Source organism: Crocuta crocuta, unplaced genomic scaffold (genome assembly GCF_008692635.1).
Source record: "Crocuta crocuta isolate KB4526 unplaced genomic scaffold, BGI_CrCroc_1.0 scaffold149, whole genome shotgun sequence".
NCBI lineage: Eukaryota > Metazoa > Chordata > Mammalia > Carnivora > Hyaenidae > Crocuta > Crocuta crocuta.
This window is the reverse complement of record NW_027551561.1, coordinates 5,828,584-5,848,220: the sequence shown is the minus strand read 5'-3', so window position 1 is coordinate 5,848,220 and position 19,637 is coordinate 5,828,584. Positions and strand designations below refer to the sequence as shown.

At 43.2% G+C, this 19,637-nt stretch overlaps 1 protein-coding gene across 1 annotated transcript; it reads left to right on the top strand.

Moving 5' to 3' along the window:
• Window positions 1-675: 675 nt before the first annotated feature.
• Window positions 676-18,512, top strand: WSB1 (WD repeat and SOCS box containing 1). Its single transcript, XM_077749873.1, has 9 exons — window positions 676-990; window positions 7,252-7,420; window positions 8,579-8,847; window positions 10,461-10,592; window positions 12,446-12,546; window positions 14,799-14,971; window positions 15,486-15,599; window positions 16,759-16,866; window positions 17,349-18,512. The coding sequence occupies exons 1-9, from the start codon at window positions 951-953 to the stop codon at window positions 17,506-17,508; spliced, it is 1,266 nt and encodes a 421-aa protein (XP_077605999.1). The 5' UTR covers window positions 676-950; the 3' UTR covers window positions 17,509-18,512.
• The last annotated feature ends 1,125 nt before the right edge of the window (window positions 18,513-19,637 follow it).

Sequence of the window (19,637 nt, the reverse complement as noted above, 5' to 3'; positions counted from 1 at the left end):
GGCCGCCCGCACGCCGGGTCACCTCGGCCCTGGCAAACACCCGCTGCCCACGGCAGGACGACCGCCCCCGCAACGCTGGGGCGCAGCGACGATGTCCATTCTCATCTCTTTTTTTGCATCAAGCACGTGGGGGCTGGGGAAGTGGAAGAAGTGGGTTAAACCCTTCAACGTCATTTTTTTTTGTTCGTTTCGGTTCGGCCAGTTTAAATCCCACTTTTTTTTTTTTTAATCTTTTTTAAGTAGGGTCCACACCCGACATGAGGCTTGAACTCATGGCCCGGAGATCGCGTCCCGCGCTCTGAGCCAGCCAGGCGCCCCAGTTCCGTGCCATCTCTAAGCGGTGGGCTAACGTGCAGTATACAGTTCCCCGTTTGCCTTTTCCAAGGTGCTTCAACTTAGAAATGCAGACGATGCCACGGCCCCACGGCTGGGGGTAGGGATGGGACGAGACCCAGCCGGGCGCACACATACCCAGCAATCCGCCTCGGCCTCTCGGCTCTTCCTGTCCCAGGGGGTAGTTCCTCGCGGAAACCGGGAGGGGAGGGCGGGGCGCCGAGGCCCGGCCGTCACGTCCCGAGCGTCGGGGGGCGGGGTCTGGGGCGTGACGTCACGAAGCCCCGCCCACGCCGCCCTGCTATCTCCCGCGCCGCCCGCCATTTTGTCTCCAGTGTCTGTTCTGCAGGCGGCGGCGTCGGAGGAAGCGTCTCGGTCCATTGGCTCGAGGCAGGGAACGGGGTCTATTGTCTGTGTTTGACTCGGTCGTTTGGTCCGAGGCCTTCCGGAGCTCTCCCGGGGCAGTCAGCAGAGGCTGCCGCCACCGCCCCCGCCCCTCCCCGCCGTCCCCCGGGTCCGGGAGGGACCGAGCCCGCGTCACGCCCCTCAGCGCTCGCCGATCGCTTTTCTGTCGTTGCGGCCGCATCGCGCCCCCGGAATCAGACGGTGCCCCATAGATGGCCAGCTTTCCCCCGAGGGTCAACGAGAAAGAGATCGGTGAGGAATGGGACGGGGGGTGAAGGGTGCTGGTGAGCGCACCGGCGCTGCGGAGAGGCAGGGAGTCCCTAGAGGAGGAAACGTCTCGGAGTCCGAGGGAGGACGGGTGAGCCGGGACCAAGCCCTGGAGCGAAGAGAAAGGAAGCGGCCCCGCTGGTGGGTGTCGCCGAGGAGTAATCGGAGTCAGCTTTGGGCTCGGCGAGAGGCAGTGGGCGGAACTTAGGGTCCAGGGGAACCCGGGCGCCGAGGGCCCTAAGTGACCGTGTGGCCGGGGGCGGGCCCCCACCCCTGGGGACCCAGTTTCCTCTCCGGAGGTCCCCGCACTGCCATCACCCTGGGATTCTCTGGGCAGGACGATTGGGGGCGTCGAGAGGAGAGAACAGGCGAGGGCTGGGCAAGCCTCGAAATTTACCACGGGAAAAGTAAACTTGGGTGTTCTGAGCTGTAATGAGAGGGGAGGGGTCCTCGTGTGCATCGACCGCTCTTAAAGGAGAAATCAGCCTGGAAAAAAGCAGTAGTTGTAAAAATGGCCTGGCGGTTAGAAAGGCAGCGGGTTCCGGGAAGGAGACTCCGTGATCTGTCCCACAGCGAGGGCCAGGGAGGGGCAGAATGGTTGGGTGGAGTGACCGAAGGAAAGCTGTTGGATGGAAGCGCGGACTCTGGAAAGGCTGTCTCGAAACTGATCTAGAGATCAGCCCCGCCATCTGAGGTCAGGGCAGTGGGTGCCGAAGGTTGAGCGGCGGCTCGATGCGGAGCACTTCTTCCGGTAAAATAACTGGAACAGCTAACCGGGGAGTTGGTGCTGTGCGTTGATTGATATGCCCAGTAAGCATTGACCTGGCCAAGTCATGTTACACGCCTTGAATATGTACGGTTTTCATTAAAAAGTAAATAAATATAGCATCCTCTCCACCCCCCCACCCCCAGAAAACCCCCCAACACTGAACTTACAGTGTTAATGAAGTGAAAATTGTTAGGACGCCTGGCTGGCTCAGTGGGTGGAGCGTGTGACTTGATCATGAGTTCGAGCCCCCATCTTGGGTGTAGAGATTGCTTTAAAAAATAAGTAAATAAATGATAATAAATAAATAAATAAAATAGATGAAAATTGCAGGAGGTTACTGAGCAGAGAGCCTTTGCCTTTCTCCGTCCTTCGGCTACATGTATGCCTTTAAATGGATGGAGGCGGTATTTCTAGAGAAAGGGGGAAGCCCAAGTAGCCAAAAGGCCCTCTGTCCTGTGTGTGGATTGAAGTTTCCTATCTAGAGACAGCAATCTTAGAATCTGGACTTTTGTTCTCTTAGGGATAAGGTCGAATGGCAGGTTAAGAGGGGACTTTACCTCTGGTTTTAAGAACTATTTTAGATTTACAGAGGAAACAAAATTCATGCCCCATTTTTATTTTAAGTCTATTAATCAGGTCCTGAAGTGGAACATAGAGCTCAGCAGTTCTTATTCTTAGTCTGGTGGGCTTCCTCCCGCCCCACAATAATATCACAGATTTATCTTTCATGTATCTGTGTTTTAGTTCATCTTGGTAAACTGAATTAAAAACTTCCCAGTCCTCTCCTAAGGGATGGGTTGATCTTCCGAGCATACCTGCATAAGGTAGAAGAACCATCCAGCAAGCAGCCTTTTCATTTAAAATTTTTGCATATTTAGGTAGGTCTCAGTGTTATTTCCTGGATATCATATTATATTACTAGCTAAGTGCCAAATACCTAAAAGAATTTTGGCCTTTTTTTTTTTTCCCCAAAAAAACCCAGTTTTTGTTTCTTTGTTTCTTTTGAAGTACCGTTTGGATACAGAGTTAAACACCTATCTCTGTGTAACTTTGTATCCATCAGTAAGGACTTAACTTTTCCCCTTTTTTCTTGGGTATTTATTCTAGCTCTTTGGTTTCTCAAGTTCTGAAAGAGGAGAGGAAGATTCCTGGAGTGATTAAAGAAGCCCGAGGTGACAGGGTTAGTGCCTGGAGGGCGCTGCCACAGACCCTCCCTTTCTGGTTTGAAATTGCAGGGAGGAATGTGAGGAAGGAGCTAAATCTGGTTCGCTTGGTTCCGCCGTGACTCAGTGTGTTACGACCACTGTATAGATAATACAGTGTTGTATTTTATGGCCGGGTTCCCGTGGCAGGCAGCTTTTCCCTTATACAGAGTCATTAAATCCTTTATTTCTTAGAGTACTACCATTAAACAGTTGCAGATAATCAAGGTTTAGCTTAAAGACACTTTTTAAAGCACTTTCTTATAACCTTGGGCTACTTGATAATACTTATTGTACCAGTAAGTATTTAAATGAGTGCTTGAATCATATGATGCAAAGATCATTTCATATGCCTGTTAACAAGCAAGGAAACACCAAGGCAATTATCCATATACTTGTGACATTATAGCATCTATTTATTTGGCAGTTTTAAAATAGTGAACCCGGGGGTGCCTGGGTGGCTAAGTTGGGTGAGCATCTGACTCTTGATTTCAGCTCAGGTCATGGTCTCAGAATTGGTGGGATCGAGCCCCTGCATCAGGCTTCTTCAGACACAGCAGCGCCTGCTCGGATCCTCTCCCTCTCCCTGCCTCTCTCTCGCTCGGGTGCACATGCTTGCTTTCGCGAGCTCTGTCTCTCTCTAAATAAATACATAAACTTAAAAAAAAAAATAGTGGCCCCATTTCTTGAATTTCGAATATTTAAGAATAAATTAGCTTATGGGGCGCCTGGGTGGCTTAGTCGGTTAAGCGTCCGACTTTCGCTTAGGTCATGATCTCGCGGTTCGTGGGTTCGAGCCCCGCGTCGAGCTCTGTGCTGACTGCCAGCTCAGAGCCTGAAGCCTGTTTCAGTCTGTGACTCCCTCTCTCTCTGACCCTCGCCTGCTCGTGCTGTCTCTCTCTCTCTCTCTCCTAGAAATAAATCATTAAAAATTAAAAAAAATAAATAAATTAGCTTATTATTTCATGGTCTTTGTTATTGGAACCAGTTTTTTAGTTGTTAACTTCCACCCTTTATAAAAGAGGAGTTTTGTGATTGTCAGCAAGGTAAAAGAAAAATAGAGTGATATTAAAATATAGACAAAAAGAAATGAGCCTTTTGTGGGCACCTTAGTCTTGCTCATGCTTGCCATAGGAGTGGCGAGTTATAGTCTAATTAACCAGATGTTTTTGAAGCTGAATGCAAAGGCCTGTCCTCTATTTTTTGAGTTACGTGAGTATACTCATCGAGTTTAGCCAGGGGCTTTCTATTTAAGATAAAGTTTGGGTTTTTTGGTTGATTTTTTTTTTCCCCGGTTGAATTTTAAAACTTGCTTCCCAGGACACCTTGGGTGGCTTAGTCGGTTGAGCGTCTGACTTCGGCTCAGGTCATGACCTCTCAGTTCATGCACTCTGGCCCCGTGTCGGGCTCTGTGCTGACACATCGGGAGCCTGCTTTGGATTCTGTGTCTCCCTCTCTGTCTGCCCCTCCCTCACTCACTCCCTGTCTCTCAAAAATAAAGAAATTTTTAAAAAAGTTTTTAATAAAAACATAACTAAAACTTTCTTCCCTTATTTGTGAACTTTTTTCCCCCCTAAAATTTTATGGATTTTTTAAAAGACAGGTATGTCTACAGAAGCCTATGTTATAAAGAAAGATTTAGGCAATGGTTGCAAGTTCAGGGGCCAGGCACGTGAACTACTATGGTGAGATGACCGAGTATGACTGTGGGCTTGGAGGAATATAAGGAAACAGCATATAAGGAGCAGCAAGCCCTTTCCAAGAATCACTTGTATATTTCAAAAAAAGGAACAAGAAGAAGAAGAAGAAGTCATTGTGCAGGCACATGAGGGTCACTGGTTTGTGGCTTTTGTACTAAGAAAGTCATGACTGCTGGTGAAATTAATGTCACCTTATGCTGTACTGACACAATTGGGGCAGGGGTAGGTGAGGGTTCGGTTGATTGGATTAAACCACACCGGAAGTGCTGTGTTCCATTCTGGGTGCCACTTATATGAGGACCATAACTAACTGCGGTTTATCCAGAAAAGTGACGAAGGTGAAGGTGGGGAATGGACTTGACCCCATGTAATGTACGGAATGATCGAAAGGCCTGTGGAGTTTAGCCTGGTGAAAAGATGTAGTTGCTGATATCATGGCTCTTTAATACAGAACTATCATGTGAGAGCAGGATTAAGCTGATTCTCTTGGGTCACAGTCGGGACTGAGCCAACAGAGTGGCAAGGAGGAAGATTTTTGAGTTAAGAGGAAAATTTTTTTTAGGTATTCATATTCATAAATATTACAGAAAAATAGGTCCGTTTTGTGTTACTTTTTAAATTTCTGTTTTTAACATTTATTTATTATTGAGAGACAGAGATGAAGCATGAGCATGGGAGGGGCAGAGAGAGGGGGAGACACAGAATCTGAGGCAGCCTCCAGGCTCCAGGCTGTCAGCACAGAGCCCAATGTGGAGCTCAAACTCACAAACTGTGAGATCATGACCTGAGCTGAAGTCAGACGCTTAACCGACTGAGCAACCCAGGCACCCCCACTTTTTAAACCATAGTTCGTGCGTTAATGTATCAAAGACTTGGGCAGGGAAGTATTGAAATCTCTAAGAATGGGAACTTATACATATGGTTTCATATTCATTCAATAAATATTTACGGATCCCCTGTCACACGCCAGGTGCTCCCCTGGCTGTTGACAGAGCACACATTGAGACCATGTCACCTGAATGAATACATTTGGGGGACTTGTATGTGTCTGGTCTAGCAGTAAGTAGAATTGGGTTTGTTTGTTTTGTTTTTTAACAAAAAAACATGTATTTTGAGAGGAAGAGAGAGAATCCCAAGCAGGCTCCGTGCTGTCGCTCCATCCCACAAAGTGTGAGACCATGACCTGCGCCGAAATCAAGAGTTGGACACTCAACGTACTGAGCCACCCAGGCGCCCCATTATAAGCAGTTCTTATTTGAGCTGTAATACATAGCACATGTGTACTTTAGTTGCAGGGACGTTTAAGCCAAAACCATAAAAATACACTGTAAGAGTTGACCAGACAACCAATCACGAAATAGGGAAACAAAACTGGTCATTTATACCTAAAAAGGAAGAGTAGCAAAATTTGAAATCAAGACCAATCCGAGAGAGCATTGGTGATACACTGCTGAAGCTTCTTTTCCTCAAATTGAGGAAGTTCTGGCCAAGTTTGCGTGCACACATGAAGAGGAAGAGCTTGTTGATCAGGCTTCTTGTTAAATGCAGAACAAAAATTTTCTGTGGACTCTGGTAATATGCCAGTGTTTGCTATGAAGGCTAAATTTAAATACTCTTAACTAAACTTGAGATATATGAAATTGTTCATTCTTTGTCCATGAAAACCAAAAGAATTACTTCCAATTTGGGGTCAGTTTGTGGCCCGCTAGTAATATGCTTGAGGGCCACTATTTGAGAGTCACCAATGCAATGCATTTTATTTATTTGTTTGTTTCTTTATTTATTTAAGAGAGAGCACGCACAAGTTGGGGAGGGAAAGTAAGAGGGGAGGGGGAGGCACAGAGTCTGAAGCAGGCTCCAGGCTCTGAGCTGTCAGCACAGAGCCCAACGCGGGGCCCAAACTCACAAACTGTGAGATCATGACCTGCTACGAAGTTGGACGTCCAACCGACTAAGCCCACCAGGGTGCCCCACAAATGTAATGCATTTTATTTTATTATTTTTTAATGTTTTATTTATTTCTGAGAGAGACAGAGACAGTGTGAGCAGGGCAGGGTCAGAGAGAGAGGGGGAGACAGAATTCGAAGTAGGCTCCAGGCTCTGAGCTAGCTGTCAGCACAGAGCCCGATGCAGGGCTCGAACCCATGACCTTGGGATTGTGACCTGAGCTGAAATCAAGAAAACGCTCAATTTACGGAGCCACCCAAGCACCCCTAGTCTGTTGCATTTTAAATGTTAGCAATTGGCTGAAAACCTAAGGCAATGCAAAAGTCAGGACTCAGTAATTGCTAACTCTGATATATTACCTCATTATCACTTGACCAGTGTTTTTATTGAAGCTTTCTAAAACTTTTGGGTATGGAAAAGTTGGAAAATCATTTTATCAAAACTTGAGCATAGTTATTATCATTAAAGGGTCTTCACACCAAGGATCTCCCTTCAGATGGTAGAAAGCAGAACTCCTTATACTTTGCCTAGAAACTCAATGGAGTTGAGAGTCTCAAATTAATACGGAAGCAGTCTCAATTGTTGGTTATATATATAGACATCCTATATCTACGCTTTTTTCTTTCAGTGAGATCACGTACTATAGGTGAACTTTTAGCTCCAGCAGCTCCTTTTGACAAGAAATGTGGTCGTGAAAATTGGACTGTCGCTTTTGCTCCAGATGGTTCGTACTTTGCTTGGTCACAAGGACGTCGTACAGTAAAGCTTGTTCCGTGGTCCCAGTGCCTTAAGAACTTGTAAGACTCTTTTCCTTTTTTTTGTATTTTGTTTCTCTTAGGTGGGGTTTACTGTCTTCTAAGTGTGGAGTAATATTTGAGTTTTTCCGTGGTGGACTATTGTAAATGTGTTTTAATCATAAGCTGAGTGTATTTATCGGAGAATGTATGGGAAGAAGTATCTGGCCTTATACAGTGTAGAAAATGTCTTTGTATGGAAAAGCAGGAAGATCATGGTTCCTTGGTGGTGTATATATCGCGTTGTGCTAGGCCAGGTAACCTTTGCTATGTGACCCTTTCTGGATTTCCCAACATTTTATTAGATAACAGTGGTACATTGATCATGTAATTACTTTATGTACTTAAAATTCCTCTGCTTGGATTTATCTGAGTTTGAGGTGTTTTGTTTTTTTTTTTATTAAATGTTTTTATTTATTTCTGAGAGAGAGACACACACACAGTGTGAGCAGGGGAGGGTCAGAGAGAGAGGGAGACACAGAATCTGAAGCAGGCTCCAGGCTCTGAGCTAGCTGTCAGCACAGAGCCCGACGTGGGGCTCGAACCCATGAACTGTGAGATCATGACCTGAGCCGAAGTTGGACGCTCAACTGCCTGAGCCACCCAGGTGCCCCTGAGTTTGAGTATTTTGTTGAAAGTTTTTCTAAAACCTATCCTATGCTAAATTTGATCTCACCCTGGTTTTTGTGTCTAGTTGATCTTCTTGGTTATATTCATTAGTGTCCTAGTTACGTGTTACTTTAGGTCCAGAAAGTGTGGGAAACTACTGATTATTATGGGTTAGTTTTAAGGTTAATTTTCTGGTGTCAGCTCTATAATATCAGGTTTTTGTTTCGTTTTTGGCTTGTTTATGCTAGTTTTACATTAGCTAAAGGAGTCCTCATTGATATAATGGTTTTGTGGAAAATTCTGAAACAAATAGATTATAAATTGGTTATTGTTGAATTTAGTCTTTCTTAGCAACTGCGAAGTTCTTTTGATGTGATTTTATTTGGTCACACACCTTTGTGGCTAATAGCAGCTTTTCCCCTTCCCATCTGTAGGATTCTCTTCAACAAATTATGTTGAAGTTATTTTAACAAACATTTATCATTATTCAGTGTCTGTAGAAGTCCAGAGTGAATAATAACTAGATTTCAGTCTGACCTTTCTTCCCCTCAGTCTCTTGCACGGCACCAAGAATATCACCAATTCAAGCAGTTTGAGACTGTCCAGACAAAACAGTGATGGTGGGCAGAAAAATAAGCCTCGTGAACATATTATAGACTGCGGTGACATAGTCTGGAGTCTCGCTTTTGGATCTTCAGTTCCAGAAAAACAAAGTCGCTGTGTCAACATAGAATGGCATCGATTCAGATTTGGACAAGATCAGCTACTCCTGGCCACAGGGTTGAACAATGGGCGCATCAAAATATGGGATGTATATACAGGTATGGAGCCGCAGCTTTAACAGCAAGCCTGATTATTTTAGGATGCAGGGCATCTCTCACGGGCACCAGAAGATGTGATTTGAGGATTTTAACTTCCTGAAAAACAAGTATTGACGCTATGAATGTGTCTTTATTTATAATTGGCCCAGTTGTCATCTTCAGCTCGTGGTTTTAATTTAAGAAAATAAAGTTCTCACTACTTGATCACCCTTCAGAGAATAATTGCAGCAGAAAAGGGTGTGTCTAAGGAACATCTAGTTAATTATCATTTATAAACCAGTCATTTAGTTTATGACTCAAATAGCAGGGTGTTTTCTTATATACTTTTTCAGTGATTGCTTGGAGGCTTTCAAGGCAAATCTGGTTTTCAACCATCATTGTCTAACCTTTGGAAGGCTTTAGGGACATTTTATCTAAAGTTAACTAGATAGGTTGAGAAGTTACATTCTTTGGGTAATTAAAAGTGAACTATTGTTCACTGACTAAAACAGTTTCTGACCAATAGTATGTACTCGAAAATTTGAAGGATTTTAAAAAGAATTTTTTAAATGTTTTATTTATTTCTGAGAGAGAGAGAGAGAGACAGCAGGAGCAGGGGAGGGTCAGAGAGAGAGGGAGACACAGAATCTGAAGCAGCCTCCAGGCTCTGATCTAGCTGTCAGCACAGAGCCCGACACAGGGCTTGAACCCACGAACCATGAAATCATGACCTGAGCTGAAGTCGGATGCTCAACCAACTGAGCCACGAAGGTTTTTTTTTAAATGAGCATTAAAACGATATGGTAGAGCATAGCAAGTGATACTAATATTGAGTGAGGACAATGAGTCAGTAAATTTGATTGGATTCTGGGAAAAAACTTAAAGAGAGCACATCGAATTTCATAGAAAACAAAGCTCATACAATGTTAGGTGAGTCAAGTAAATTTTTTTGCTGATTTTTGAAAATTTAGATTGTTAAATAACATTCATCTTTTGGAGAGGTTTGACATTCTGTTAGTAATCCAAAGCCAAGGAAAAGAAAAAGGAAATTTTGATTTTATATATAAAATCATACTAGACCAAGATTTAAAAATGATAATTAGGTTTTCCTGATAGTAAATTAACTTGTTTACTTTTCAGGAATTCCCTTTAAACTTCTCTAAAAAAATTTAGGCCTTGCTATCCTGCAAATCCATTTTAAAACAATATAAAAATAGAGGCTGTTTAAAAAAATTTTTTTAAATGTTTTATTTATTTCTGAGAGAGAGAGAGAGACAGCATGAGCAGGGGAGAGTCAGAGAGAGAGGGAGACACAGAATCTGAAGCAGGCTCCAGGCCCTGAGCTAACTGTCAGCACAGAGCCTGACTCAGGGCTCAAACCCACAAACCGCGAGATCATGACCTGAGCTGAAGTTGGATGCTTAACCGACTGAGCCACCCAGGCGCCCCAAAAAGAGAGATTCTTTAAAGGTGATAATAAAAGCACTAATAAGTCACCTCACACTTGATAAACTGAGGTATGAAGTATTTCCACTAGATTTTTTTTTTAATGGTGAAGAACCCTACTTAAAAAAAAATAGAAGCAGATAAAAATTACTAACTTTGTCTTTTTCCCCCTCTTCCATTGCATTTAGGAAAGCTCCTCCTTAACCTGGTAGATCATACTGAAGTGGTCAGAGATTTAACTTTTGCTCCAGATGGGAGCCTGATCCTAGTATCAGCCTCAAGAGACAAAACTCTGAGAGTGTGGGACCTGAAAGATGATGGTATGTCTTTTTTCCAGGCTGTGAAACATAATGAGTTTCTTGAGAGGTGGTCAAGAGACGTCGATCATCTAGGGCATTTGACTTTCAAAGTGGCTTATGATCAAAGTCTCCTTTTCTCTAATCATTTGGTCCTGTTCTGTATAGAGCAAACAAAACCATAAATATGATCCATAATAGGAGCCGGCAGTTCCTCTGAACAATAGGATATTATTCAGAAACTAGCCACACAGATCTATCAATTATTTGAGGACAAAATCTGGGTCCGTTTTAGGGTTTTGTATGAACCGGTCTGTGTTGTTTCTATTTCTTTCATCTTAGGGAAGGTTATTAACTTCCTTCACTTACTTAGCAAAAATTTCTTTGAAGTTACAAATACATAATTTAGTAATTAATCAAATACAGATTAAAATATGATTTACATACTGGAATCTGTAACACCTAAGTGCTATTAAGCATAATAATAAGTTGGATAGGTTGAGCAACAAATTATCAAAAGTAAAAAAAAAAAAAGACTAACTCTCCAATATAATGAAAGGTATGTTAGTGTTAAGTACTTAGGTTTTTCTTTTTTTTTTTTAATGTTTTATTTATTTCCAAAAGAGAGACAGTGTGAGCAGGGGGGGGTCAGAGAGAGAGAGAGAGAGAGACAGAATCTGAAACAGGCTTCAGTCTCTGAGCTGGCTGTCAGCACAGAGCCTGACACGGGGCTCGAACCCACGAACCGCGAGATCATGACCTGAGCCAAAGTCAGATGCTTAACCAACTGAGCCACCCAGGCGCTCCAGTACTCCAGTTTTTCTGCAACTTTGATAGTTGCAGTGCTTACAGAGTTGGAGAGGCTACCTCATTTGAGAGGACCAGCGAGGACCATCTCTTCCTCCTTCGTAGCTGCTAATGAAAGAGTTTACAGTTTGGGCTAACACCTTACACTTAAATAGGAAGTCTCAGTGCTCCAAAAACCTCAAGCTGGAGGTCGAGGGCTTGCTCAGAGGTGTTGCAACTTACATGTAGTAGGAAACAAAACCCTCGGGTGCGGAGACTGGTTCGGGCTGACGGGTCATGACCATTGCCTGAGAAAATAGTATGCTGATGTTTCGAAAGCATGACGGACCTCCTCTGCATCTCATCGTTGGCTGACTGCTAGCTGTTGAGAGATGAAGAGAGTTCTGATCAGTTATAACAGTAATTCAATTTTTATTTTCTTTTGCATGTTAAATACTGCTTGCTTTCTCAGCACGTTTTCAGTGTGCTTATGCGTTAAGAATGTAGACTCGGTAAACTAACTGTAAGCTCGAGAGAGTAGGGACTTTGTCTTATTCGCAGCCGTGTCCTCGGTGCCTGACATACAGTAGGTGTCCAGTAAGTATTTGTAAGAGTTACGATACACGTAGGCATGATTGTGTGTTTTAGGCATAATTCCAGGAGTGGAATGTAGGTTATCAAAAAGGAAGACGGACGAAAAGTATTTCGAAGGTGTTTCTCAAGTCTCAGCCTTGAAGTGTTGCAGTTTCTTCATTTGTAGAATAAGGCACTTAGACTAAAAGAATTCTGTCTTCTATAGATGAAGGGTCAGCAGACTTTCTCCCAAAGGGCCGGATGGGAAATATCTTGGGCCTGTGGACCAGGGTCTGGCTGCTGTTGTTCCATAGCACAGCATAAACAAGTGGGCGTGTTGTGTTAGTAGACTGTTGCGGCACAAGCAACTGGTGTACGGCGTCCAAACCCTGTTAGAGCTACGTGGCTGCCGCTGTAGATGTTTGTGATTCTAGGATTCTGCCGTTTTTGAAACACTACTTGTTGGAAGTGAACTCCGGGGTTAACGCTAATAACACGCGTAATTTCTTTTTGTTCAGGAAACATGATGAAAGTATTGAGGGGCCATCAGAACTGGGTGTATAGCTGTGCATTCTCTCCTGACTCATCCATGCTGTGTTCAGTGGGAGCCAGTAAAGCAGTATGTATCAAAGTTCTTGGACGTTCACTGTGAATTGGATTATAATGTGTGCATAATCGCTAAGTAACCTGTTAGGTCTGCTCGGTGTCATGAATATCTTAAATGTTTCATTTCATGATGGGGGAGAATTTGCATGAGGGAAATTAAATATAGTTACTGATGGCGGAGTGAGAAATTGGATTGCTTTTAGTTAGAGTTCATCTTCTTAAAGTAAGGGGTATGTCAGATTTGCTTGTTTCTAGGATCTAGGGAAGTTTATGTACTACAGAAGAGATCTAGTCCAAATGTTAAGACATTCCCGCTAATTATGTTCTTCTCTGTTGTTTTATTTTTTCTTGTCCAGTTTGCTGTTTAAAAAGTTTTGAGTCCCAGCTGGTCCTGGACATTTAACTGAAAAAAAGTAACTTAAAGACCTAATAATGAAAATAGCACTCGTATATGTCTAGAGTGAATTAGAGATGAATTAACGTGGTCTGTCTTGCAGAGCCTACCTGTAGACAGATTAAGTATAAAGTGACTCGGTTTACTGACGAGCTCTCCTTTAGTTGTCTGCCAGCTCTGACTTAGTATAGTTTACTAGATGGTAATTAGCTTCAGAGGTTTATGAAAATTGTTGGAGTCCAAATACATGTGATATTCACAAACAATATGCTGAATTAATGGGGGGGGGGAGGTGGGAGGCTGGTTATAAATGCATTTTATGTAGCCAAGAAGTATGTTAAATGATAGTTGCAAATGTTGAAGTTTAGAAAAAACGTAATCGGTTCTTTAAAGATCGTAAGAAGAACAAAGCTAGATATTGACATTGCTATTTTAGGCTGTGTGTTTTCCATATGCTTCTTGCTTTCCCTGTCACAGGTGGTGGCAGCAATATTGGTGTGATTGAGGTTATGCTGGCACCACTCGCACACAGGCGCACAATGGTGTTAGCTGGGCAGAAAGAGTGGCATCTCTGGCTACCGGGCTGGGGGCGACCTTTACCATAGGATGAAGTAACCTTGCATTCGGCTGCAAGGTGTACTGTACGTACACAGGTGCTGGTCGATGTCCACTTTCTGCTTTTCTTTCTTTCTTTTTGTCTTTTTTAAAGTAATCTCCCCCCTCCCCCCTGCAGTGAACCCCACTGACTCCTCCGAGTAAATTGATCTTCCAGTCTCGAGGAATTGGGAGTCTGACACGTGAAACCAATTTAATGTAATGTCATTGGCTTTCAGATGGTTTCTCTGTGCTACTTTTTTTGGAATTCTTTGCGATGTTTAGAGATACCTTAAGTCTTTGATCCCACTTACAATTTGTACTTCTTTTTCTCTGGAAGTGATCTATTGTGTCTGTGCAGAAAACAAAGTAGCAAAACGGATTGCTTTACTCCAAGAGGAGAGGTTGTCTTATCAGGATCCTTCCAAACCTCCAAGTTCGCATTTGCTATAACGAGACTGAAGTAAACGTTCGAACCCTATTATTCAGAACTCTTCTGCACAGTCCCAGTACTGGTCTTATAGAATCGAAAAGTAGTTGTAGACTTGTACTAAAGTAATTTAAATGTTTTATGCCTTAATTGACTAATGATACTCTGGTCGGTATGGGAAAAATACGATTGGCAAATCTTGATTCGCAGACATGTTGTTAATTGTAATATTTTCATAAATTAGTTTTCTCATTTTGTGATGTGGTTTAACATCGTTGTTGTTTGCCAAAGAAATTGCATTTGGCTGTGAAAATTCTCTTTGCTTGCAGTATCTGTTTCTCTTCCTAGGCTCACGTTGGTGACCCAAGCCTATTGTAAACAAGTGATTTTCTCAAAGGGAGATGCCAATGGAGTAACAATTTGTTAACATTACATTTTCTGTCTGTATATTTTTTAAAAATTGGGTAGTTTCTGGCAAAAATTAAAGAAGGGGGTTTGTAGTACTTAACCCTATTTATTTCTGAGTATTTTAGTTAATTAGTTTTTGGAATAAATGGATTTCAGTATAACTTTGTGGTTACATTGCATTGCCTTCTTTATGTTCAGGCTTATTGTTAAATTAACATTTAACAGAAATATTTGAAATAGAATTTGCATGTCTACTTTAATTAACTTAAAGACATTTTAATCTGACTGTGACACTGAGCATATTCTTTTAATTATTCATAATTTTTATAATGTTTAATTTAATGTAACGTTAATTAAACGTAGCAGTTTTAGCTTAAGTTGTGCCATTTTGTCCTCTGTGTGTCCGAATGAAGCTATAACATTTGCCTTTTTATTGCAGGTTTTCCTTTGGAACATGGATAAATACACCATGATACGGAAGCTAGAAGGACATCACCATGATGTCGTAGCTTGTGACTTTTCTCCTGATGGAGCATTACTGGCTACTGCATCTTATGACACCCGAGTGTATATCTGGGATCCACATACCGGAGACATTCTGATGGAATTTGGGTGGGTACGGCACGACCTGACTGTGCTAATTCCTCTCTGGCTTGTCGGCATAGCTCTTCAGAAGTGACATGAATGATTGGAATCACTAACATGCTGAACCTAAAATTGCATTCTGTCGTAATTCTTAAGTTGCAGTACTGTTTAAGTCCTTGAAAAATGCAGAGCTTTAGACATACATTCTAAAAATAAATCTGACCCTCCCGATACAGATCATGTTATCGTCATGTCTCTGTAGAAACGGTAGTTATACCTAGAGTTTTGTGTCTGGGAAAAGAGCTGAACCTGAGGTTGGAGTTAATCTTAGTGATTTCAACCACGTTGTAAAAAGGAGCTTAGGAATTCTTTTAAGGTTCCTTTCGTTGAGTTTGAACCTATCAGCTCTCCCTTGGCTCGTCCATTGTGTTTGTCGAGGCCGAGTTAAACATTCAGAGACAGGTGTGCTTTGCACCTGGGTGGTTTTGCCTCTGGAAGTGGCCCTCATCTCCACTGATCACCTCCCTGTATTTGACCTCAGGCACCTGTTTCCCCCGCCTACCCCGATATTTGCTGGTGGAGCAAATGACCGGTGGGTACGATCCGTGTCCTTTAGTCACGACGGACTGCACGTTGCAAGCCTTGCCGATGATAAGTAAGTGTGTGAGTTACAACTTGACCTCTTCATTACTGTCTTTTAAGGGTTGCCTTTCATCTTTCTACTCAATGAAAACCTGTTCAAGGCTTAAAAAAAAAAACAAATGCCTTTACACAGTAGGGGCTTAATGTCTCTTTCTCTAGACAAGACTTTGGGAGATGCTGTGTGTCTTAAAGAACATTGGCCTGCAGTCGGGTCATGATCTCTCAGTTTGCAGGGTCAGGGTCTGTGCTGACAGCATGGAGCCTGCTTGGGATTCTCTCCCTCCCTCCCTTCCTCTCTCTCTCTCTTTCTCTCTCAAAATAAATAAAATATTTTTTAAAATATTGGCCTGAAGCATTTCAGGTGCACTAAAGGTAACGCACACCTTCCCTGTGTGCCCTGTTAACGAGTATAAGCAAGCCGGAGAGGGTTTTAATGAGCTTTTAGCCCACAGAGGTTTTTTCCAGTAAAGCCTTGTAAAGTTTAAAGCAGAAGAACATTTTCAAAGTGGAGAAGATGGTAAAAATGGTCACTTGTGTCCACTGGAGCCGAGGCTATGACGAAACGGCACACGAGCGAGATGTACCGCTTACCAGTTCGAAGCAGAAACGAGATACGGCCGTTCCATTCTCCCTCGCTTTTACCATGCAGTGTGCAAGGATAGAACAGTATGCAGTTTGGCCACAGCAGTTCAGAAAGTGACTCGTTATCATCGTTGCAGAACAGTAGCAAACGTGCAGGGAGAGTTGTTGGGGGGGGGCGGTTGGCCAGCAACCACTGTTTTTCTGTTGGTTCAGATTTTGAATGTCACGCTCCTACCTATGTGAAAAGGCTTTTTTAAAATGCCTTGGAAAGAGAGGCAAACAGATCAGATATTAATTGAGTGTAAGGAGAAAGATTCCGGTCGTGACCATTTTAGATCTGAACACGGGGAAGGAGAGGTAGCCACGCACTATAGTCCCTTCAGTGTGAGTTGGTCCAAATTACCAATTGGTATCGGCTAGAAAAATGTTTGAAGAAGCGAGTTACGGTAATTGCTTGCTGCGGTGATGTAATGTGTGCGTGTCGTGTGTGTTTTGTGACTCAGAACGGAGTGCCATTTTTATCTGAATTCTAGAAGTTGCTTTTACTTTAAGTTTCCTGTTACTCACTGGACGATTTCTTTCCTTTCTAGAATGGTGAGATTCTGGAGAATCGATGAGGATTATCCAGTTCAAGCTGCACCTTTGAGCAATGGTCTTTGCTGTGCCTTTTCTACTGATGGCAGTGTTTTAGCTGCTGGGTAAATAGATTTTTCTCTTTTCTTTAAGAGGCAATTTAATTTGAGGTGGCTTTTTGACAAAGCAGCCAGTATTTTATTGTCACTAAATCTTCCATAAGGGTTCTTAATGATACTCTTACTTTGTCAGAGAGGAGATCAGCTTTCAGGTCTTTGCAATTAGGTTTTAACATGGGGGCGCCTGGGGGGCTCAGTTGGTTAGGCGTCCAACTTCGACTCAGGTCACGATCTCACGGTTCATGGGTTCAAGCCTGCTTTGGAGTCCATGTCTCCCTCTCTCCCTCCCTCTCCCCTGTTCACACTCTGTCTCTCTCTTTCTCTCAAAAATAAATAAAAACATTACAAAAACTTTTTTTTAAATTAGGTTTTAACGTGTAGCTTGTAACTCTCGTATACAACCTTGGATGATAGTTGTTTGAGCTGTGGGATGTTTAAATACGTGTACGTGTGTGACTGAGCAGATGACCTCCTTTGTTTCTGTTTAGGACGCAGGATGGAAGTGTGTATTTTTGGGCCACTCCAAGGCAAGTCCCTAGCCTTCAACACTTATGTCGGATGTCGATCAGGAGAGTGATGCCCACCCGTGAAGTCCAGGAGCTGCCGATTCCTTCCAAAGTGCTGGAGTTTCTCTCCTACCGTGTTTAGAGGGCTCTGTCTTTCTGGCGCTGGGGACTGAGCGAGCACACGCGACACAGACCTCAAGCTTGACCGACTTCAAGTGTCTGTTTTTCAAGGTTTAGAAGAACTTATTTAATTTGATACATTCTTGTAGTGCATTTTGGTCATTAGAGCATATTAAAATATTATTTATAGACTATAGGAGAAGTATTTCCAAACATATCAAATGTAAATTTTTTTTGCTAAAATTTAACTGTGAAAACATATACATACATGTATATACTTAGATATAAGCTGCTATGTGTTGAACGGACCCTTTGCTTTTTTAACGTTTAGTTCCAACATGTATATATTGCTTTGGTAGATCCACAGTATATATCTTTGCTGTAAAGTGGAAGAGATTTTTTTTTTTTTTTTTNTTTTTTTTTGTTTTTATTCTGGGCCACTGAGTTGGATGGTAAATATTGGCCGAAGAAAGCTGAATTTCCTCATAAAAAATGCAGATTTGCTTGGGGGTGGGGGTCAGACCTCTGACCTACAAGTAAAACCCCTAGGGAAAGCATTTTGTTTCCCTGTGTGGTATTATTAAATAGAAGACAGAGCCGGGGTCTAACCAGAGGGCCATGTGTGCCCTGTCGTACCCCCGTCCCCGTCACTGTCACTGCAGCCTTAACTTTGCAAGGCAGCTTGCCACTTCAGCCCGTGCTGTAAAGTAGTACAGATGTTAGTCCATCGGAAAAATCCATCTACTGTAGTAGTGCTAAATATTTTGTCGTTTGTGCTAAGGGACAGTTCTAAGACCATGGTAATGTTTTGTTCTGGTTTTTTTTTTTTTAATTTGTTTTTTTACACGTATCGTATATTTCTGCAGGGGGTGATATTGGTCATTTGCCAAAGAGAAGCAATACAGTCTATCTGCTTTTGCCTTCTGTTAGTTATCGTACCTGCAGATATAAGAATGTATACATTATGTAAAATGCTCGATGATATATTTTTGAGTTTTTTTTTAATTAAAGACTTGTACAAAACTGCTCCCGCAAACGTTCCTGAAGCATGGGGGGAGGTTCTGCGCGCTCGTCTGTCTCCGCAGTGAGACCGAGGAGGCACTGCAGCGGGCGAAGCCAGGAGGGCGCCGAGCAGCAAGTACCACCCCTGCCCTGGGGTTCCTGCCTCCGGGGCGCGGCCACCTCGCGTTCGTGTGTCCTGGCGGAACTGCCGGAGTAATGAATGCTTTCTTTAAAAGCACAGCAGAGCTTGGGGCGCCTGGCCAACTCAGTCGGGGGAGCAGACGACCCTTGATCTAAGGGTCGTGAGTTCGAGCCCCACGTTGGGGGTGGGGATGACATACATGTGTAGAATTTCAGTTCAGCGTCTGACTTCGGCTCAAGGCACGATCTCACGGTGCATGGGCTCGAGCCCCGCGTTGGGCTCTGTGCTGACAGCCAGCTCGGAGCCTAGAGCTTGTTTGAGATTCTGCGTCTCCCTCTCTCTCTGACCCTCTCCTGCTCATGCTCTCTCTCTCTCAGAAATAAATAAAAACATTTTGAAAAAATAAAGTAGTCAAAGGAAAGTCTGGTGGCTTGGGCCTTGTGAGGAGGCCAAATGAGCAAAACTCTGATGAGCCACGTGTGCTCTTGACGTGATTGTTTGCACCGAGAAATTATTGGAAAGTTCTTACAGTCAGCTCTCTGAAGGGTAGAAGTTATAAATTTGAAAGCCAGTTAGAAATGTACCCAAGCGTGGCGCCTGGTGGCTCAGTCAGTTGAGCGGCCAACTTCAGCTCAGGTCATGATCTCACGGTTCTGGAGTTCAAGCCCTGTGTCGGGCTCTGTGCTGACAGCTCAGAGCCTGGAGCCTGCTTCAGGTTCTGTGTCTCCCTCTCTCTCTGGCCCTCCCCCACTCACACTCTTTCTCTCAAAAATAAACATTAAAAATTAAAAAAACAAAAAGGAAATGTGCCCGAGTTACTTCTTGGGAATCACCTGTTTTACAGAAAGTAGCACAAAAGCATCTTCACTTTAAACCTGTTGCGTTGTTTTTTGTTGTTTTTTTTTTACTCTGTAACGTGTCTGCTTTAAAATTTGAAAATGATAAGACACCATTGCTTATTCTTCATAATATTAAATTATTTGCTCTCCAAGCAAAGTATGTGATCA